We start from the raw sequence: 22815 nt of genomic DNA, 5'->3' as shown, positions 1-22815 counted from the left end.
TCATCTCCGCTCTCTCTATATTCTGTGCGCCCTCTACTGGCCACCGTGTAAATGACCCTTTCGGTGCTCCTGACCCGGATATAAACCCGCGGCGGACATGCTGGCTGTGCCGTGTGATTCCCGACGACATGCGGACGGTTTCTGGAGGGTTCCCGGCGGTTCTGTGATGAACTGACGGGGCAGAGAAACGCAGAGGAGACAGCTCTCAGTACGGTGAGCTGATCGGTTATATCCGGGGAGAAATGTAACGGTTGGAGGGGAGAGTGGTCGCTTTGCGGGAGGTTAGTGACCGACAGCAGCTAGCCGAACCGGGCCGAGACGCACAGAACTAAATAACATTTGAAAAGTTAATATTTTTAAAGGTTAGTACTGGTCCTGCAGGGACCCTTGGCTGGTTTGAGCCCATCTGACCGTCTTTGGTTCCTTCAGCTGTAGCTAGCCGCAGTCGGCTCACTGTGTTCGGGCAGAAGTTTTAGCTTTCAGGGGCGATTCTGAGGCCTCACAGGCTGATGGTGGGTTTATCCAGAGAGGGACCCAGACCCAGTTGTCTGGTTCCCCAATGAGCATGGAGGCCAGTGTTTTCTCACAGGGAGTCGGTGTTTGCTGACGGTCAGGCCGGTAAACATCAGGCTGCAGGTGTTGGCACCGTGTTGCATCAGATTCCTGTCAAAGCGACCCGTATGTTCTCTCTGTGATCCAGGAACACGATCCGAACCGAACATCGACTATCAGAAACATCTGATCATGTCTATTGCACCAATCAGCCTGACCCGACCAGACCCAGCGGTCAGGATCTGCGCAAAAGCCCGCCTAGAGTCCCCAGAGACCGGGGTAGCCAAAGTACCAGAGGCCGCTGACCGGACACTACTTTTTAACTACCAACAGCAGCTAACTGTTGGCTAACCACTTATTAACCTGTGACTAATTACCCATATGGTTAAATTGCATAATAACTAATCATTAACCTTTCATTACTAAAAGTGATTATTTTTTACTAAGTATACATGTTTAATAACCAGCCAGTAACTACCCACTGTCCTAGCTAAACCAGCCTGTTAGTCATTACCCATGCTGTTTAATATCATGTCACTAACTACCCGGCACACCTGAGCCGTTCTGTACCTGTCTGCTTCAGTAAACTAGCAGAGCGACAGAACCTCGGTTCTCCCCAGAGTGATGGACAACCCCATGCAGGAAGAAGCTGAGACCAGCTGCTTCTCTAATGATGAAGATGTTCTCTGCTTTGTTTCTGAGCTGGCAGGACGATTCTGGTTCTGAAATCAGTGCATCATTTCTCCCAGTTTAAACCTTTTAATTGTAGTTGAATCAAAACGGTTCAAACATAGAAGCTGAGCCGTAACGGTTGCATCCAGAACAATCCTGTCTGAGCTGGAAAAGGTCCGTCTGTTGCTGTTAGCAGCAGCTTCTTAATATCCTAGGAACAGATGAACAAAATCCAAGAGGCTGGAGACCCAAACGTGTTTCACTCGTTTAAAAAAAACTTCTTTAAAAAAAATAAGTAACAAGATCGAAATGAGCTGCTGCATCATGGACCGCCACCATCTTCCTCCAGGTGTAAGAGAGTTACCAGCAACAGCAGCAGGATCTCCTGGGTCTTTTGCAGGTGCAGCAAACCAACCTCTGGTTCAGGTTGTCTGGTAGAAAGTCTCCATGGATGCATTCAGGTCTGAGCTGCAAAAGTTTGGTTCCTTTGCTCCAAAATGCTGCTGTAAAAACTCAGCTTCAACCTCTTCAAGTTGGTGGAAGATGTTCTGATACTTCAGCACTGAACAGAAGACCAGAACCACTAAATCATTTCATTTTCCCGGTAGAATCAGCATCTGAGCTCCTAAATGAAGCATTTTCTCCCAACATCTCAGTATCACGAGAAAACATCAACCAAGTTATTGTAAAAATGAATAGATGATGAGAAATCCAGATAAATCCTGTCGTTTAATCTGGATTGTGGCTCTTTCACTCAGTATCCAATAAGCTGCTTGACTTCAGTCACTTTCAGAACCAGAGGAAAACTGAACTTTATCAGTAATTCTGTCGGGTTTACAATGACCTGAAATAGTTTTTCTTTTTGTCAGATTTTACCAGATGATCTTGAGCTTCTGTAACCTGTTCATACAGGTTATTATGAGATAAGTATGAGAATTTTGGAGATGAAGGGTATATTAGAAATTGGTCAAAGATTATTGAAGTTAGTGGGATCTGCAGCAGGTTTTTTCAGAATAGGACTGATCACTGCAGTTTTGAATGAAGCAGGAACAGTTCCAGTGGAAAGAGAGGAATTTATAATAGTAGAAATGATAGAAACCAATGAAGGAAGACAGGCTTTAACTAGCACTGAGGGGAGAGGGTTTAACTGACAGGTGGATGGTTTAAGCTTCTGGATGATATCTGAGATTTCTGGGATGGAAGGGAGATGAAAGAAAGAAAAGAAATAAGCAGGAGGAGAGAGTTCAGAGGGAACATTTGGAAGTTGGTTGTAAACTAAGATGATGGTGAATTTTCAGGATTTCTTTCATTAAAGAAAGACATGAGTGAGTTACAAAAGTTGAGTACAGATGAGGAGGAAAAAAGTCTGGGTAATATTCTTATACAGGTCCTTCTCAAAATATTAGCATATTGTGATAAAGTTCATTATTTTCCATAATGTCATGATGAAAATGTAACATTCATATATTTTAGATTCATTGCACACTAACTGAAATATTTCAGGTCTTTTATTGTCTTAATACGGATGATTTTGGCATACAGCTCATGAAAACCCAAAATTCCTATCTCACAAAATTAGCATATCATTAAAAGGGTCTCTAAACGAGCTATGAACCTAATCATCTGAATCAACGAGTTAACTCTAAACACCTGCAAAAGATTCCTGAGGCCTTTAAAACTCCCAGCCTGGTTCATCACTCAAAACCCCAATCATGGGTAAGACTGCCGACCTGACTGCTGTCCAGAAGGCCACTATTGACACCCTCAAGCAAGAGGGTAAGACACAGAAAGACATTTCTGAACAAATAGGCTGTTCCCAGAGTGCTGTATCAAGGCACCTCAGTGGGAAGTCTGTGGGAAGGAAAAAGTGTGGCAGAAAACGCTGCACAACGAGAAGAGGTGACCGGACCCTGAGGAAGATTGTGGAGAAGGGCCGATTCCAGACCTTGGGGGACCTGCGGAAGCAGTGGACTGAGTCTGGAGTAGAAACATCCAGAGCCACCGTGCACAGGCGTGTGCAGGAAATGGGCTACAGGTGCCGCATTCCCCAGACCTGGGCTACAGAGAAGCAGCACTGGACTGTTGCTCAGTGGTCCAAAGTACTTTTTTCGGATGACAGCAAATTCTGCATGTCATTCGGAAATCAAGGTGCCAGAGTCTGGAGGAAGACTGGGGAGAAGGAAATGCCAAAATGCCAGAAGTCCAGTGTCACGTACCCACAGTCAGTGATGGTCTGGGGTGCCGTGTCAGCTGCTGGTGTTGGTCCACTGTGTTTTATCAAGGGCAGGGTCAATGCAGCTAGCTATCAGGAGATTTTGGAGCACTTCATGCTTCCATCTGCTGAAAAGCTTTATGGAGATGAAGATTTCATTTTTCAGCACGACCTGGCACCTGCTCACAGTGCCAAAACCACTGGTAAATGGTTTACTGACCATGGTATCACTGTGCTCAATTGGCCTGCCAACTCTCCTGACCTGAACTCCATAGAGAATCTGTGGGATATTGTGAAGAGAACGTTGAGAGACTCAAGACCCAACACTCTGGATGAGCTAAAGGCCGCTATCGAAGCATCCTGGGCCTCCATAAGACCTCAGCAGTGCCACAGGCTGATTGCCTCCATGCCACGCCGCATTGAAGCAGTCATTTCTGCCAAAGGATTCCCGACCAAGTATTGAGTGCATAACTGTACATGATTATTTGAAGGTTGACGTTTTTTGTATTAAAAACACTTTTCTTTTATTGGTCGGATGAAATATGCTAATTTTGTGAGATAGGAATTTTGGGTTTTCATGAGCTGTATGCCAAAATCATCCGTATTAAGACAATAAAAGACCTGAAATATTTCAGTTAGTGTGCAATGAATCTAAAATATATGAATATAAAATTTTCATCATGACATTATGGAAAATAATGAACTTTATCACAATATGCTAATATTTTGAGAAGGACCTGTATAATGAGAATAGTGACTTTGAATTCATGATTCTGCCAGAAACCAGAATGGGCCAATTGTCCTTTAATTAGTTCTGGTCAGTTATCGGGAGATTGTTTACTGAAAAGTCCGATTTTCTCATCTAAACCTAGAACTGCCTCCATTTTCAGGCTATAAATGAATGATGCGATAGTAAGGTCCATATTTAGGTTCTAATTCTTAGAATGGAAACAAATCCAGAACCGGTATCTGTCAGGAAGAGCCTGAGAAGTTCATCTCTGATTGTTACAATGGTCTTCTGGTATGTCTTGATCCTTAAAGTGGATCAACAGTAGCGAGTTGTTCGGTTCTGGTCCTGTGTCTGAAAGAAAATTCAGCTGGTTGTGGTTCGGGTCCATTTTCCTTCATGGCAGCTCAGAAACGGGTTCTGATTGAATGTAAATGGTTCTGACATGATTATGTTGGGACAGACATCCAGATGTCTAACTCCAGATTCTCCTCCTGTAGATGTCCCAGAGCAGAACCAAGGAACCGACCCGACTGTGAAGAAAATTAACCCCTACATGGCCTGCCAGTCTGTCTCTGCAGTCATGGACGAGCAGGCGTTGCTGGGCCTCAACCCCAACGCTGACGCCCCCTACAGGCAGAGGGTGAGACTCCTCAGCAGACTGTTTTCTGTCAGTACAGACAGGGGGCGCTGTTCTGCCTGCAGGGTAAAGCTTGTTATTGTCTCTGCAGGCTCTGGCTTACTTTGAGCAGCTGAAGGAGTCTCAGGACGCCTGGGAGGTTTGTGCCGACGCGCTGGCTAAAGGTATCTACAGGTGAGTGTCTCCTCCTGACTGGAACTTCCTGTTCCGCCCTCTTCTCACCTGCTCATGGTACTTCTCTGTTCTGCAGTGATGACCATGTCAAGTTCTTCTGCTTCCAAGTTCTTGAACATCAGATCAAGTTTAGGTGAGGGCAGCACAGGTTCCTCAGTGGTTTCTGTGTGCAGACTGTTGGAGATCTTCTCACTTGGGTTGTTGCTGTTCTTGTTGCAGACATGCAGGTCTGAGTGCTCCTCAGCAGCAGCTCATCAGAGAGACGTTGATGAAGTGGCTGCAGACTCAGGTACTGATTCCTTCATAAGTTCTAATCAGGTTCTCCAAAGGAAGCTCTTCAGCAGCTTCAGGAACATTCTGAGCTTTGAGGAGTCAGATGTTTTTCCTGAACATGTTCTCCACATTTTCTGCAGCTGATGAATGCTCACCCGGAGAAGGCCTTCATCAGGAACAAGGCGGCTCAGGTGTTTGCCCTCACCTTTGTTATGGAGTACCTCACTTTGTGGCCCAAGTTCTTCTTCGACATCCTGAACCTGGTGGGTCTGAATCCACACGGTGTCGACATCTATCTGAGGACCCTGATGGCCATCGATGCCGAGGTCGTGGACAGAGACATCGTGCACACGCCTCAGGTGAACATGCATGGAAAGGTTGGAAGTTTGGGAATATTTTCCAAATCAAGAGGATTTTCCTGAAAGAATCAGAGGTTTGGAAAGGTTGGAATTTTAAGGGAAGATCAATCATGTCTTTCCTCAAATATCTCAACACCACCAGGAGAATTTGTAACTGCTGGGAAAACTGCTTCCCAGTTGTATTCCAAATCCCAGTGAGGAACCTCCTGATCCCCACAGAACCTACTAATGTTCCTGACTCTGACCCGTGTTCTGCAGGAAACCCGCAGGAACACTCTAATCAAAGACTCCATGAGGGAGCAGTGCATTCCCAGCCTGGTGGAGTCCTGGTTCCAGATCCTCACGGCGTACCAGCAGACCCACCCGGAGCTCACCTGTCAGTGTCTGGAGGTGGTGGGAGCCTACGTGTCCTGGATCGACCTGAACCTGATCGCCAATGACCGGTCAGTGGCCTTGCGCCAGCCCGCTCAGGGAGGTTCTGGTTTGTTCCATGTTCCTGTGGTTTGGATCATCAGTGTGTCTGTGTTCCAGGTTTGTGAACCTGCTGCTGAGTCAGATGTCCATGGAGGACCTCAGAGAGGAGGCCTGCGACTGCCTGTTTGAAATAGTCAACAAGGGAATGGACCCGGTGGATAAAACCAAGCTGGTGGAGTCTCTGTGCCAGGTTCTGCAGTCGGCCGGGTTCTTCAGCGTTGAACAGGTGGGAACCCTCCTCACACCAACACAGGTCCAAACAGTCCAGGTTTCAGGACCCAAAACATTGTTTATTCTGTAATCTCTCACATGGCTGCAGATCTGTCTGGTTTCCATGGAAACAGGCAGCATCCTTTGCTCCTGATTGGCTCCTTACTGAGCCTGCGGAAAACCTCCAGTTTTTGGACCAGAACTGCTCTAGAACATTCCGAATCGTTCCCACTATTTTTAGGAACATTTTGGGAGTTGGGAATCAGAAGACACCAGAACCAGACATGTTCTGAGGGCTGGTCTGGATCACATCTGTATCTGATACTTCTAAAGCAAACGAATCCAAACCATGAGGTTCTGGATTAAATTTCAAGGATGAGATGGTTCTAGATGGGATGTTTCTAACCCTGGAAGTTTTGGATCAACTTTAGCACAATGCTCTAGAACCTAGAAAACATGTTTTTTCCATCAAATGCTAAGGATAAGGGATTTCTCAATGGTTCTGAAGCAGGTGGTTCTGAGCAGCTGCTCAGAAACCCAGACTGTTGACTGGTGTCAGAGACTCTCGGGCCTAAAGATCTCCTCTCATCCCCTCAGGAGGAGGACGTGGACTTCCTGGCCAAGTTTTCCCGGCTGGTGAACGGGATGGGTCAGAGTCTGGTTCTGAGCTGGACCAAGCTAGTGAAATCCGGGAATGTGAAGGAGGCAGCGGAGACACTTCATGCGGTGGAGTCTAAAGTGCCGCTGCTGCTGCAGCTGCTGGTGCATGAAGACGACGACATCTCCACCAACATGGTGGGCTTCTGCTACGACTACCTGCACGTGCTGAAACAGGTGAGTCCTTCAGTGGAGGCGGATCCGATTTCTTCTGCAGCAGGTTCTGATCTGTTCTGTCTCTGCAGCTTCCTCAGTTGACGGAGCAGCAGAAGACAAACATCGAGGTAAGTTGAGATCAGAGAAGCTTCAGATCTTCTAGGTTGCATCTGCTGATGGATGTTAAATCTCTGACTGGCTGCAGGCTGTCATGCTGGCTGTGATGAAGAAGCTGACCTACGACGACGAGTACAACTTTGAGAACGAGGTGGGTTGATGTTTCTGAGCTGCAGAGAGTTCGCTGCGTCGGGTTGCTGATGATGACCCCGTGTGTGTTTCAGGGTGAAGATGAGGCCATGTTCGTGGAGTACAGGAAGCAGCTTAAGATGCTGCTGGACCGCCTGGCGCAGGTTTCTCCTGAGCTGCTGCTGGAAGCCGTGTGCAGAGTCTTCACCAGCACCATGCAGTGAGTGCAGGCTCCCAACAGTTTGTTGGTGATGATGCTGATTCTGTTGCTGGTTCTGATCCTGACCCTGTTCTTTCTTGCATCAGGACGTGGCAAGCGGCTCCGTTCATGGAGGTGGAGGTGGCCATCCGGCTGCTTTACATGCTCGGCGAGGCCCTGCCGGCGTCTCACGGCGCTCATTTCTCCGGCGACACGGCGAAGACGAGCGCCCTGCAGGACATGATGAGGACGGTGAGTCACATGACCCAGCAGCTGATCTCCAAGCAGCCTCAAATGTTTAGGATAATGTGCTTCTTAACTGGGGGCATCAGGACCATATGATTCAGACCCACTGGTTGTTGAACAGAAGACTCTGGCTCAGCTGGTTCAGACCCAGATTTTCCTGGTTCAGGTCCACCTGGCATTCCTCACTGACTCCTGTGTGTCCATCCTCAGCTTGTCTCCTGTGGCGTCAGCAGCTACCAGCACTCTTCTGTGTCTCTGGAGTTCTTTGAAACGGTTGTCAGATACGATAAGTTCTTCATCGTGGAGCCTCAGCACATTCCCAATGTTCTGGTGAGTTCCAGCTCCCAGAGAACATTCCAGATTAACCGAACAGTTTTAATGTGGAAGTTTCTGCCTTCAGATGGCGTTCCTGGATCAGAGAGGACTGAGACACAACAGCCCGAAGGTCCGGAGCAGAGTGGCCTACCTGTTCTCCAGATTCATCAAGACTCTGCAGTGAGTTCAGGTCCGTTTCTCAGTCCGAGCTGCATCTGCAGCCTCCGCTCTGACCACATATCTGTTTTTATCCAGCAAACACATGACTGCCTTCATCGAGGACATCTTGACCAGGATTCAGGACCTTCTGGAGCTCGCGCCTCCTGTAAGTACCACCTTCTACCATGTTGAAATTTTCTCCGCTGCTCCTCATCCTGACTTCTCCTCCTTCTGCAGGAGAACGGCTTCCCGGCGCTGCTGACCAGCGACGACCAGCTCTTCATGTTCGAGGCGGCAGGCGTGCTCATCGTGAGCGGCGAGTGTCCGGTGGAGAGGAAGCAGGTTTTGATGAAGAGTCTGCTGACGCCGCTGATGGACGCCTTCCGCCTGCTGCTCGCCAAGCTGCTGCAGGAGACCGTGGAGGAACATCAGGCCATCCTCGCAGACTGCCTGAGCCACGCCGTTGGCTTCGCCAGGTCAGATCCAACATCTGGAAGCTTGTCATGGTTCCTCTGATCTCCTGTTGGGATGGGATGTAGTCCAGTTTTTAACATGGGGCTTCAGACCCGTCTGTAGCTCCTAACTCCTCCTCCTCGTGTTTCTGCAGTCGGACCAGCAAAGCGTTCAGCAACAAGCAGACGGTGAAGCAGTGCGGCTGCACTGAGGTCTACAGGGACTGTCTGCAGAGCTTCCTGCCTGCACTGAGCTGCCCCGTCCAGCGGGGGGCGCTGCGCAGCGCCGTGCGCTCCTTTCTGCACCGCATGATCATCTGCCTGGAGGAGGAGGTGCTGCCCTTCATCCCCGCCGCCTCGGAGCACATGCTGAAGGACTGCGAGGCCAAAGACCTGCAGGAGTTCATCCCGCTCATCAGCCAGATCACAGCTAAGTTCAAGGTACCACTCAGAACCAGAACCCTACAGTTCTCCCAGCAGCACCTCACTGACAGCTCTTCCTCTCCCGGCAGTGCCAAGTGTCCCCCTTCCTGCAGCAGATCTTTATGCCGCTGGTCCTCGCTATCTTCGAGGTTCTGGGCCGACCCGCTGAGGAGAACGACCAGACGGCGGCGCTGGAGAAGCAGATGCTGAGGAGGAGCTACTTCAGCTTCATCCAGACCATCGCAGGCAGCGGGATGAACGAGGTCATGGCCAATCAGGGTGAGCAGTGAAGTCAGCATGATGGTCATGTGATCAGTCTGCTCAGGTTCTGTTTGGGTTCATAGAACCAGCAGACCTGAACTGTCTGCATGTGTAGATTCTAACACTCTGGAAGAGCAGTTTTGGACTGTTGAGGGGTCTGGGTGAACCGAGCCGTTTTGGACAGTCTGGATGAGGGGTTCTGGATAGTTTTGTGTTCTGTGCCGACCCGAACTGATCACTGAGCAGGAATTCCATCTCCAGCTGCTGTAACACCTAGAACATTTGGAGTTGGACCTTCAAACGCCGGTCCAGATGTTGGTGATCATGTGTTTTGTTCGGTTCCAGGAGCAGAAAACATGGAGCGGGTTCTGTTTACCATCATCCAGGGCGCTGTGGAGTTCCCAGACCCCATTGCTCAGAAGACCTGCTTCATCATCCTGTCCAGGCTGGTGGAGCTCTGGGGTGAGTCTCGTAGGCTGGATGTCAGGTCCTGGTGTCTGTTCAAACCTGGATATTTAATCCCATCTGTGTGGTTCTGATCCAACCTGCAGGTGGGAAGGATGGCATGGTGGGCTTCCCTGACTTCATCTACAAACACATCGTCCCGGCATGCTTCCTGGCTCCACTCAAACCCACCTTCGACCTCTCCGACGCTCAGACAGTTCTGGTGAGTTTGTGGAACAGAATCCGGTCTGAAACCAGTTTAACTGTTGGTTCTGATGGTTCCATTGTGTTCCTCAGACGCTGTCGGAATGTGCTCTCACGCTGAAGATGATTCATCTCAAACGGGTAAAACTGTTCCTTTCTTCTTGGTTCCTATGTTCTGTGAAGTTCTGCGCGGGTTCCAATGTTTGTGTTTGTTTCTCAGGGGTCAGAGTTCATCCAGTTCCTGCAGCACGAGTACCTGCCGTCCCTGCGGGTGACCCCAGAGATCTCGCAGGTAGGACAAAATCCAGAGGAACATCTGGAGAACGAAACCTTCTGTTGAGTTATTGAATTTTTCATCTGCTCGTGATCCTTCAGGAGCTGTGTCAGGTCCTCCAGCAGCCCGACATTAAAGTCCTGAAGAACTACATCAAGGTACGAGACTTTCTGATCCAGTCCTGCTTCACTCGTTCTGTCCCACTTCGGATGTTTCTCTGATGACTCCTTCTGTCTGCAGGCGTTCTTCCAGAGAGCCAAGCTGTGATCCTGGACCTCCTCCTGGACTTAAGGACTATAAACTCTCCGCTCAGCACACAGGAACTCAGCACTCATTCAGGAACTGTGGAAGTTGGAGGACCTTCCGATCAAACCGTGAGCGGTCCGACGGAAACGGCCTGGAGGTTCAGGACTCGGAGCAGAACAGGGATCAGATTCTGGGAGACATTAAAGGTTCTGGATTGGACGAGCAGATGGCGTAGAAACCCTGAGTTTTGATTGGCTGCCACAGCAAGAGGGCTGAATGAAGTCGTGGCTGGGATCAGTTTTCTTTCAGTTTGCAGTGAGACAGTCCAGCCCGTCTTCTGTCCAGAATCAGAACCATCCCCACACTCCATCAGCTGCTCGCCGTGGGTTCTGATGAATCGGACGAACATGTAAATAAGAGAAAGATGATAAAACTGTAAATAAAGATCCAACTTTAATTTTTTTTTACTAATTCATCACATCTGGAAGCTGTACGGAAGCCCATGAATGCCAAGATTAAGAAGCCAGTTGATGTTGAAGATGAACTCATTCTGTAAATGTTTACATGAGAAGATTTTTTGTTACTAATTCAGGTTGAGAATCAGTTAGCTGGTTGAGAGGATTTTTAATTTATCATGTTCCTGTTTTCATGTTTGCAGATCTTTCACTGTGGAACTTTGTGACTCAGTAAAGGTCCTGTAGATCTCCTCATTTCATCATTAAACCTGTTTTAAAAACTATTTCCTGAGGTTTGTCTTTCACATTTCACCTGAAGAACTTTTACATAGTTTAGATTTAAAATGTTTCAAACATCAGATTATCACTGAGCCAGAATCTAAGTTGACAGGAACTTTGACCCAACTATAAAGTTATCTTCCTGCTGACGTAGCGCCAGACGGCTGCTTCATGGAGGTAATGTGGTCCGCCTGTATGAGGATCCTGTTTCCTGTCAGTGGTTTATACAGAAATTAATGATTTCAATCTTGAACTGATCAGATTTTAGAGGCGTTTTAACTATTTTAGTATTTACTGTTAGAACCTCTGAGCTGTCCTGCAGCAGATAATGTAACATCTGATTGGTTGAACTGGTCAGCAAGTCAACTTCAGACCAATCATCTGGACAGAAGCTGTGTTAGCCCCACCCACTGAGCAAGAAACAGTTTTTCCAGATTTATTATAATAAACATCATTTAGCCAATCATCTAGAGGATTGGCTCAAATCCTATCTAACCTACCAAGATGATGACTTGGAAATATGGGACAGAACCCGTCCAGTATCGATATGGACTGATTGTGTAGTTGAAGGAACGTGTGGTAACCTGGCAGACCAGTGATCCCAGTGATGCAACTAATGCTGCAGTGGCATCTCCAACCTGTTGTCTCTGAAACCAACCAGTGGACGGTTTTTGAACTAATCACCTTGCAGAGTGCATGATGTTTACTAGTTCACTACTGAGACTGAAGTAGCTTCAACTAGTCAGCTCTCCAGGCTTTACCAGCAAACTACTAACCGGGAGTCCTCCCTTCAGCTCCGGAGTGATTCTGTTTCTGATGGCGGTGTCCGAGCTGGAGATGGACAGATGGATCAGAACTGACAGAAGCAGGTCCTAAATACTTGAAGCTGGAATGAGCTTCATCTGTAGGGTAGCTGGGGTCTTCCTGGGAGATAAGGAAGGTGGCTCCATCACATGGGAAGTGATACCTAACCAGGTCGACCCAATCAAGGTCCTCCATTAAACTCTGGTAAAACAGTGATGCAACTTAGAGGAAACCTGTCTGTTGACCTCACTGGTGCCCTCTAGTGGTTCAAATCCATTCACCTGTCTGCATGAGGACCACAGAACCGGAGCAGACCATTCCCTCTAGGAGCTAAACTGGTTCTGAGAATTTTATACATTACATATCTTCTCCAGTAGGTTCCTGTTACCCGAGCAAGTTGTTGCTCCCTGATTGATCTGGATCGCTGGTGAGTCCTTGGATATTTCTGATAAAATTCCTCAGAGCAGGAGCTATTTTCTCTCATTTCAATAAACCACCAGGAATGGGAAAATTCTGGGAGAAACCTGGAGTTTAAATGAAAGGTTCAGTGTAGGACAGAGATCCAAAACCTGGAGACTTTAGGAGAACAGATTCTGATCTTTGTGGATCAGTCTGGCCCTGCAGGGTTTAGATGTCTCTGGTTAAAAAGGATTTTCCTTGGCAGCTTGAGGAAGAGACGAGGTTGAGGTTGACACATCCTGCAGCAGATCTAGCACTTGGTTTCATGATGCTGATCACTATAAAATGTTCTGTATCTGAAATAATGAACTTTCAAGCTTTATGTGATCATTTTTAATGGCAAACCAAAAACAGCTGGTCTCAGAACCGAACCAACTCTCAGCTTCATGTTCCTTTTTAAACAGAAATGAATAAGCAGAGAAAAAGAACCAGTTCAGAGTAAAGTGTCTCTACAGGTGGAGCTGTGCAGCTTTCAGCCTTTAATCACAGCGATGGGCCTCAGTTTGATGGCCTTCCTACTGATTCCCGCTTCATGACACGTGTTCACCACGTCCGTCACGTTCTTGTACGATTCTGGAGCCTGAAAGGAAACAAGGTCGACAGTTTGATTCCTCAGAAGTGCTTCTGGGAATGTTTTGAGCAAAGATAAGGAATGTCTTCCTCACCTCCTCCATGACCAGTTTGGGAGAAGCCACTCGGATGGCGATGCCCATGTCGGCCATTTTGTCCAGGACGTCTTGGAAGTCCAGATTCCTGCGGGACTTCGCTCGAGAGAGGGCGCGGCCCTGCAACAAAGAACAGGAGGTGAATGACACATCCAGATCTTCCCGAATGTTGGAAATCTCTGATCAGACTCGTACTGCTCCGTGACACGTGGTGCCGAACGTTTCCGTCATTCCTTGTTCGGTTCCGGTCAGGACGTAGCTACAGGTTCCCATCGTTCCTCCGATGAGCACTGGCTGACCTGTGAGCTGGAAACAACAGGAATGTTTCAGAACTGTTTCAGATCCTGGCAGCAGCGTTAATCCCAAGGTCTGAAGAGTACCTGGTAATCCACGGGGATCAGAGGGTGGTGAGGAGGGAACGCTCGGGTGGAACCTTTACGGTGAACCAGCAGCGTCCTCTGCTTCCCGTCCACCATGTGCTCTTCCACCTTGGCGATGTTGTGAGAAACGTCGTAGATGACATGCATGTCCAGGTCGTCTGGCGTGGTGCCAAACACTTTGGAGAAGGCCTAGAAGACGGGATAAAGAAGGACTGAGTAGATGTTTGGTTCTCACGGGTGGACAGAACTTTAACAGTTAAGATCAGGCATGACCTTGCCATGATTTGCTCAAATAAACTTGACCGACTCTTGGGCGTCGTACTCTAACCTCTGAACAGGAAGTGATGACATGGAAATCTGACCAGGCTCCGCTCCTCTTGGCTCAGCTGGGAGAGTTTAGTTAGTCTGGTTGGTTTCCTAGAGCGAACCTGGCTTTTAATCATAGTTCACAGGTTTGAGGTCAGAGCTTTGGGAAGATAGTTCCAGAACCTGGATGTAAGCTCGCTTTACCACCGGAACCAGTTCTGATGTGTGTTTGGGATCACTGTTCTGTTGGGTCACCCAGACGTGTCCCGGTCTCAACCATCTAGCTGCTGATTTGAGGTGAAACTGAAGAATTTAGAGATAGCCCTCTTCCTCATTCCTTCCAGTCTGTGTAATGCAGCAGAACAAGTCCTGAGTATCATGCTGCCACCACCGTGCTTGATAGTTGGTACAATGTGGGGGTCAAAGAGACGTTTAGCTCGTCCATGTTGGCAGCTGCAGGTTTCAGACCAGCGTGAAGGTGTTGAGCCTTGGCGGTTCCTGGGTTGATTCTGAACATCCTCTGTTCTGAAGGGGACAGTTTGGGTCAGATGTTTGAATCTTGGACACAGATGGGAGTTCCAACGGGACAATGATCTCAAACCCAGATCCTGGAACGACTTTCCCAGAGCCCCAATTTCAACTCTGATGAAGATTAATGGACTATGACTAGAATCTGGGTCAGTACCAGAAAACCAAAAATTACTTAATGTTTGTGGATACATATTTATAATACCATGCTGAGGAAGATGGAGCCATCATGACTTAGCTAAACAGACTGAACCTGTCAGGTCTCCAAAACCCAATTCATCAGATTCAAATCATCCCAACCCGGAGCTATCAGGAACCGACCCGATCCGACCCGGGTTGTTGGACCCTGGCTGAGCTGCCTGTCAGTTTCCAGTACCTTCTGGAGATGGTGAGCGTACCTGTCTGGTAAGGAAGGTCATGGACGAGCGGTTGACCCAGGCGTAGTTCCCTGCTGCAGCCATTCCCTTCAGGTAGTCCTGGCCCTCCTGGGAGGAGATCCGGGCGCAGGCCAGCTGGCGGTCGTTCACCGTGATCTTGTCACGCTTCATTGCCTTCTCCATGGCAACCAGAGCGTCTGTTAACAACAAAGCGATTAATTTCCTAATATGGTTTCATCCAACTCCACTTGGTCTAAAATCAGTTCTGTCTTTCAAAGCAAACTGAACCAACTACGAGCCTCTGTTAAGACCCGGATCTCTATCCCACCCTGAACCTGGCCTTACCAGTGGCGACCTGGTGTCCGAGGCCACGGCTGCCGCTGTGGATCATCACGCACACCTGGCCCTTGTGGTCGATACCCATCTTCTTGGCTGCGTACTCGTTGTAGATCTCATCCACCACCTGGATCTCAGCGTAGTGGTTACCGGCCCCCAGCGTTCCCAGCTTCAACACACAGACAGGACAACAGTCTTTACTCCGTCCCTGCAAACCGTTACCACTGGTGGGGGCGGGGCCTGTGACGTACCTGTGGCAGGCCTCTCTTCTTGGCTTTGGAGGACACCTTGTTGGGATCGGCCTGCAGCATTCGCCCGTATTCCTCGCAGTGCTCCTTGTCCTCGGCCCAGGCGTAGCCCTCCCTAAGGGACCAGTCCACCCCCATCTCCAGAGCCTCCTCCAGATCCCTGAGGACACACAGTTGAGACAGGTGGGCAAAGTCCGGCTCAGGACCACACTCAGTACTGGAGAATTCCACTCACTTGGCTCCCATTGGGATGACTCCTTTGGAGCCAACTCCGACCGGGATGTGGTCGAACAGGGACTGGGCCAGCTGCTCCTTCACTGGCTGGACGTCCCGCTCATCCAGGTTGGTCCTCAAGAGACGGACACCGCAGTTTATATCAAAGCCGACACCACCTGGAGAAACGACAGAGTTCGGATCGTTCACGTCGAAGGCGGCCATGTTTCCGATGGCAAATCCATATCCAGAGTGGACATCTGGGAGTCCGATGGACCTCTGTGGAGACAAAGACTCTTTGAGTCATGGTTTCGAATCAACGGGTCGAATGATTTAGTTCTAGTTCTCACATGAACAATCCCAGGCAGAGCTGCAACATTCCCGATTTGTTTCATGGCCGGCAGGAACCCTCCAACACCTGAGGACAAACAGGACAGGTAAGACGTTGGGAGACCTGGAAGACAGCAACCGTGATGTCAGAACTCCAGACTCACCTCCTCCTCGGGAGGCATTCCTGAGCTCCTCAAATATCAGCTTCTCCAGGGAATCGTTCACATAAAAGACTCCTTCAACCTAATGGGAAAAACTCAAACAGCCTGATTCAGAAAATCTACTGGAATGACGCTGAAACCAGATGATGGATCATGGATCAGGAGATCTTGTTCCAAGCGAGAGACCAGGTCTGGGCTGGTTCCTGGCTTTAAGGTTGATTAAGGTTTTAAAACCCTAAAAAAAAAAGGCGTTCTGTCGAGCTGTTCCTGCAGGGTAGTCTTTTTAATAATATCAAACATTTAATGAATAAAATCACTTTATAATCAGAGATCTAACAACAAAAGCCCTAAATTAGCCCTTTATTAACTCAGCAGCTGTCAGACTGAAACTTCAGGCTGATCTGGTCTAACAGAACTCGGTTCTCAGTTTGTCACATTTTACATTGATTACCTCAAACTGAGGAAAATAACGTTATTAAATGTGTGTAACCTCCCTGTTTGTCTTTATTTTCAGGTCTTATTTGTCTCGGCTTGCATCTTACGGCTGGTCTGGACCAAGCAGAACCATGAGTCTCAGTTTAACTCCAGCAGATCTCCCCCCCCCCCGTCCCCGGGTTGTTGGAACCGAACCTGCTCACCTGCATGTTGGGAACAAAGCCCTTTTTGATCCTCCAGCTGGTGCTGCCTGTTTTCTCCAGAAACTGCAGCTCATCGTTGTAGCTTCGGCTCATGGTTCCGATCCAAACAGCTGCCCTGGTTCAACGCCACGCCGCAGCACACACAGCGCTACGGAAGCCGGTGAGAGTCAGACTGGAGAAATGACGCAGGAAAATTACAAAGTTCAGATTAAATTATCTTCATGTAATCTAAAATAGGCTCGGTTCGGCTTTCCCGCAGAGTTTAAGCTGTCACTGTTTTAGTAACTGATGATTTCAGTTCTTCTTCTCTGTTTGTAAACCTGCTTCATGAAGCAGCGACTCCGTCGGTGGACAGTGTTAAGTTCCTGTACCGCCACCATCTGGTAAGGAGGCTGAATCAGGGCAAATAATGTGTTTCGTTTTATGACCCGTAGAATAAAAAAACGAGAAAGATTTGGTCCCTTTTCAAAGAAAATACGAGTTTTTGTTGAAAATACACATATTTTATACAATTATGGAAGATGCTAAGGTGATGAAAACAGGTTGGGATTATGTTTGACTCAGAATGAAAAAGTTAAACCAATTAACCATTTTTTATTTTTCTTTCCATCTAAAGCATCTCCTCAGTCTCATGGTATGTGCTCTGTCACAGTATTAGATGTTCTTTCATCCTCACAGGAGGAGCTGCTGCTCAAGCTAACTAAATCTTCAACGTTACTCATGAAGTTGTGAGTTTCTGGTTCTGAAGTCTCAATCAGTGATGCGGGCTATATGGATGGCAGATAGATCTTTAAACTAACTTTTATGAGATCCAGGTGATTGCTCCTCAGCTCCTCATCCTTCAGCTGCAGATTTTAACCTAATCTTTGAAGGACTCTCTAATCATCACTATTTTTCTGAGTATCTGCAGGATGACGATGCTCCCAGCAGAGGGTCTAACGGATGTTTAACATCATGAACCTGAAAACTGAATATTCTCAGGTGTTCTGACAGCAGCACCAAGGAGGATCTGAGTTAGATCCTTATCTTCCAGAAACTCATCCCATGTTGAGGAACAACAGTGACAAAAAGAGCCCTCTAATACATGGATAGTTATTAATTAATTATCCATGTTTTTTGTCATTTTAAAACATATTTATTGAGTTTAGGCACTTTTAGACCTCCACAGTAGCAGTCCAGACTGGTTCTGGTTCTGTTCCTACCTTCGCACCTATTAACAATAAGCTCCAGCCACAGAGCTCAGAATTGATCTTCAGGTTCATTTGGTGCTTATTGGTCACCTCTGCAGCTTCCAGAGATATAAGCTCTTCAGGAACTCATCACTCGCATTTCCAAACATTTTTATTTACAACAAGGCTTCATCTTCAGGAGAAGAAACCGTTTAATAGAACACTGTACATTTAACCAGACACGTGGAGGGTTTCACAGTGAAAACCTTCATTCATTAACACATGAACTACAATGAATGGATGAACAGAGAAGAAGACATTTCAGCTGGACCTTCCAGGAACACAGGTGTGCAGCATCGGTTTCAGCAGCCAAACGCGTTCTTGAAGCAAATGAAGCGTTGGTTTGAGGTGCACGGTCTGTTACTCCAACCAGCTGAAAGTAGATGGGAGATCAATTAATGACTCAGTTCAGTAGGTCCACTGCAGCAGAACTTCAAGCTCTGCATCTGATGGACCATACTAACTTACTGGCAGAGTTGAGGAAGATGCAGGGGCTGCCGCTGGCAGCTAACTGGCTGGACCAGTTAATGTAGTAGGAACCCTCCCTGTCAATCCACAGCCAACAGAGAGCGAGTGGTGAATGCATGTAAGGGTTTGATCTGGTCATAATGACAGCTTCATCCAGAACAGACCTGCAGGTTGAATCCTCCCAGCCAGGCGATGCACGGCAGTTGGAGATCCGGCACGGCACCAGAATGCTATCAGCCCCGGTTTCATGTCTGTTTAGTTTTTCTTTCTTGTCTTAATTAATGATGAAACTATAATAGTGTGATTATCACCAGGTTAATTTTTCAACTGATTCTCTGAATAAATCTATTTTATTAGAAACAAACATTTCCTTTAACTTGTGGCACTCCGGTGCCGTGCCGGATCTCCAACTGTGGGGGAAAAAATGTGGGTTTGCCGTGCAGCGCTACCTACAGTTTGTATGTGAAGAGGAGGAAAGTCCCTTCCTATGTTGATTTCTGCTGTCCCTAACCATGAAGCGTTAATGGACCTCGGTGCTGTTGATCCAGTGTGAGAGCACGTGAGCTATGCTCTCCACGTTCAGCTCATAAAATGTCAACATCAGACCATAAAACTCCAGGATTGGAACTGCTGACTGTTCATTCTCCCTTGATGAAGGCAGTGATTAAGGACTGAAAGCTGATTTACTGCAGACTTACGGGAATAGTTTGGCTCCTTTATGACCTTCGACCTGTTGACAAACAGAACTTGACAGTAACTGCCGACTGGACATAACCAGTTATTTGTTATCGAGCTTCCATAAAAACTGATCGCTGGCTTTGTTCTAAAAGAAGAGTAACTGCTTCCTTACTAATGATGTAAAATATTTCATTAAACTCTATTTAGAACTGATCTCTGTGGTTCTAAAACCTTCAAATCTGATGTTCTTGAGATTTTAGAGAACTTAGTCACTTGTTTCCTAAACTTCTTCTCCAGGTGGACCGATCAGTGCATGATGACATCACAACATCTCTGAGCTGTCCAAACCCACAAAACCAAGTACTCCAACTGGATCGATCCAAACCTGATCTATTCTTTTACTCTGGATCCTGTTCAGGAGGCTTTTGGCTGTGCCAGATGAACCTACAGCTGCTCCTGACCAGCTGAAGGTATGTTGGACCAGAGGAGGTCATCACTTCTTCAGACTGTTAAAACTAGCAGGCCGGTAGTCTGCAGGTTTACAGAGGTTCATGATATAGTGGAGGAGGACATGTTGGGGGGTTTGGGTGTTCCAGAGCAGGGTGTGGTGCCACCTAAGGAGAGCTGCTCAAAACTAACTTCAACCCTCTGGACCATCTAGACAGGAATGGTCAAAAGATCTCCAATAATTGTGGCATCTGTGTTTTTCCTCAAACCAATAATTTGTAAATGGGACTGAATAAATGTTCTCAAATAAAGGTTTTCTCCATGTTTCACTGTGATTCTCTCTGGTCTTCACCTCGGGGGGCAGAAGGTGCGGATGGTGGTCCAACCAGTCTCATGGTGACCCAGAGGAAGGAACAGCCGATGAAATGAACTCACTGCAGGTCACTTCCTGTGGATCAGAGAGGGGTTTGTTCAGACGGTTTTATATGATCCAAAGCTTAGATTGAAACTGTTTCTGTCCTGCAGGGCGGAGTCACAAACAATCAACACTTCACAGGTGAATTATTATGGGATGTTAACGGTTCATATCAACCTGTTCATGTTAGCTGTAGCTTCATAATAATGACCACATGAACGTCTCTCCAACTGAACGCTGAAATAAATGACTTTGGATCATTGAGGAACACAATTAACCTAACTGACCCCTGACATTATCTTGCTGCTAAGCTAGCTGCTACATTACAAGAACACTTCCTGCTGGAAATATCAAAATAAAACCTCTTCCTCTTCTGTTTATTTAGAAAAGAGAACAAACATTTTAAATGTGAATTTAGAAAATAATTTCCCAAAACCTCTGAGCAGACCTGTACATGAACACCGCATACATCCGTTCCTTCTGTGTCCAACAGGAGCAGTGCAACAGTCTGGGCGGCCATCTTGTTTCAGTCTCCAACCCTCGACAGTACAGCTTCCTGCAGCAGATGACTCAAACCGCCGGTCAGACCATTGCCTGGCTGGGAGGATTCAACCTGCAGGTCTGTTCTGGATGAAGCCGTCATTATGACCAGATCAAACCCTTACATGCATTCACCACTCGCTCTCTGTCTGCAGGGCCGCTGGCTGTGGATTGACAGGGAGGGTTTCTACTACACTAACTGGTCCAGCCAGTTAGCTGCCAGCGGCAGTCCCTGCATCTTCCTCAACTCTGCCAGTAAGTTAGTATGGTCCATCAGATGCAGAGCTTGAAGTTCTGCTGCAGTGGACCTACTGAACTGAGTCATTAATTGATCTCCCATCTACAGGGGTTAGACAATGAAACTGAAACAACTGTCATTTTGGTGTGGGAGGTTTCATGGCTAAATTGGACCAGCCTGGTAGCCAGTCTTCATTGATTGCACATTGCACCAGTAAGAGCAGAGTGTGAAGGTTCAATTAGCAGGGTAAGAGCACAGTTTTGCTCAAAATATTGAAATGCACACAACATTATGGCTGACATACCAGAGTTCAAAAGAGGACAAATTGTTGGTGCACGTCTTGCTGGCGCATCTGTGACCAAGACAGCAAGTCTTTGTGATGTATCAAGAGCCACGGTATCCAGGGTAATGTCAGCATACCACCAAGAAGGACGAACCACATCCAACAGGATTAACTGTGGATTCAAGAGGAAGCTGTCTGAAAGGATGTTCGGGTACTAACCCGGATTGTATCCAAAAAACATAAAACCACGACTGCCCAAATCACAGCAGAATTAAATGTGCTCCTCAACTCTCCTGTTTCCACCAGAACTGTCCGTCAGGAGCTCCACAGGGTCAATATACACGGCCGGGCTGCTATAGCCTAACCTTTGGTCACTCATGCCAATACCAAACGTCGGTTTCAATGGTGCAAGGAGCGCAAATCTTGGGCTGTGGACAATGTGAAACATGTATTGTTCTCTGATGAGTCCACCTTTACTGTTTTCCCTACATCCAGGAGAGTTACGGTGTGGAGAAGCCCCAAAGAAGCGTACCACCCAGACTGTTGCATGCCCAGAGTGAAGCATGGGGGTGGATCAGTGATGGTTTGGGCTGCCATATCATGGCATTCCCTTGGCCCAATACTTGTGCTAGATGGGCACTGCATATGATACCTTCACCAGGGCTGCTTTGGAACCACTCTCTGGTCCATCTCATCCCAACCTACAGGCAGAAATTAAAAGCTTCCAATCTTGTGGTTTGGACTGTTAAGGAGTAGACTGATAAGTCAAAGAAGATGTTACAGGCCTGCTTTGACTGCACAGATTGGACTATTTTTAAAACGTCAGCCACTTATTTAAAGCAACTTACTGAGGTGGTGAACTCATTCATCAGTTACTATGAGGACATGTGTGTGTGGACAAGAACCTTATGCACATACAATAACAATAAACCTTGGTTCACTCCTCATCTGAGGCAGCTGCACACGGATAAGGAAGAGGCTTACAGCAGTGGGGACCGGGCCCTGTATTAGCAGGCCAGGGACAAACTGGCCAAGGAGATCAAAGCAGCAAAGAGAAGCTACAGTGAGAAGCTAAAGAACAGTTTCTCGCATGGAGACGCTTCTGCTGTTTGGAAAGGTTTGAAAAACGTGACTCCTATAGGATCTCAGAGGAAGATGTAAACAGGCTCTTTTACGCCTGAAAACAAGGAAGCCCTCCCCATCACACCTGAGAGCCTGCGCTGACCAACTGGCCCCCATCTTCATGGAGATCTTCAACAAGTCTCTGGAGCTGTGTGAGGTTCTCTCCTGCTTCAAATGCTCCACCATCATCCCAGTACACAAGAAACCCACCATCACAGGATTAAATGACTACAGGGCTGTCACGAAATCCTTTGAGCTTCTGGTGTTGAAGCACCTGAAGGACATCACAGGCCCCCTGCTGGACTTCCTGCAGTTTGCTTACCGAGCAAACAGGTCACCAGGTGATGCTGTCAACTTGGGACTACACTTCATCTTGCAACACCTCGACCATCCAGGGATGTAGGCCAGGATCATGTTTGTGGACTTCAGCTCAGCCTTCAACACCATCAACCCAAACATCCTCCACCAGAAGCTTGTTTGAAGGTGACACCACTGTTATTGGACTGGTCCAGGACAGTGATGAGTCTGCAAACAGACAGGAGGTGGATTTGCTGGTCCACTGGTGTGGTCAGAACCACCTGGAATTTAGCCCACTCAAAATTGTGAAGATGATGGTGGACTTTTGGAGAACACCACCCCCA

The 22815-nt window shown here is 47.5% G+C and overlaps 3 protein-coding genes across 3 annotated transcripts; 2 read left to right on the top strand and 1 right to left on the bottom strand.

The window, feature by feature from the left end:
• Positions 1-60: 60 nt before the first annotated feature.
• On the top strand, positions 61-11314 carry xpot (exportin, tRNA (nuclear export receptor for tRNAs)). Its single transcript, XM_047389949.1, has 25 exons — positions 61-213; positions 4664-4806; positions 4895-4977; positions 5054-5110; positions 5197-5266; positions 5391-5609; positions 5868-6052; positions 6141-6309; positions 6891-7127; positions 7196-7234; positions 7312-7374; positions 7448-7572; positions 7659-7803; positions 8008-8127; positions 8198-8292; positions 8368-8437; positions 8509-8747; positions 8879-9164; positions 9236-9425; positions 9753-9869; positions 9959-10074; positions 10149-10196; positions 10276-10347; positions 10431-10487; positions 10570-11314. Exons 2-25 carry the CDS (start codon positions 4720-4722, stop codon positions 10594-10596), a joined length of 2916 nt encoding a protein of 971 aa, XP_047245905.1. The 5' UTR covers positions 61-213; positions 4664-4719; the 3' UTR covers positions 10597-11314.
• Positions 11315-12890: 1576 nt separating this feature from the next.
• Positions 12891-17094, bottom strand: rtcb (RNA 2',3'-cyclic phosphate and 5'-OH ligase). The gene is made up of 11 exons (XM_047390017.1): positions 16755-17094; positions 16120-16198; positions 15976-16043; positions 15648-15904; positions 15416-15572; positions 15174-15333; positions 14850-15025; positions 13618-13806; positions 13433-13543; positions 13238-13357; positions 12891-13152 (listed from the first exon to the last, which is right to left on the bottom strand). Exons 1-11 carry the CDS (start codon positions 16845-16847, stop codon positions 13045-13047), a joined length of 1518 nt encoding a protein of 505 aa, XP_047245973.1. The 5' UTR covers positions 16848-17094; the 3' UTR covers positions 12891-13044.
• Positions 17095-20445: 3351 nt separating this feature from the next.
• Positions 20446-20997, top strand: LOC124883383 (ladderlectin-like). Its single transcript, XM_047390510.1, has 2 exons — positions 20446-20610; positions 20687-20997. The coding sequence occupies exons 1-2, from the start codon at positions 20446-20448 to the stop codon at positions 20819-20821; spliced, it is 300 nt and encodes a 99-aa protein (XP_047246466.1). The 3' UTR covers positions 20822-20997.
• Positions 20998-22815: the final 1818 nt, after the last annotated feature.

Source organism: Girardinichthys multiradiatus, chromosome 17, assembly GCF_021462225.1.
Source record: "Girardinichthys multiradiatus isolate DD_20200921_A chromosome 17, DD_fGirMul_XY1, whole genome shotgun sequence".
NCBI lineage: Eukaryota > Metazoa > Chordata > Actinopteri > Cyprinodontiformes > Goodeidae > Girardinichthys > Girardinichthys multiradiatus.
Note: the sequence above shows the minus strand (reverse complement) of the source record. Positions and strands in the feature narration are given on the sequence as shown.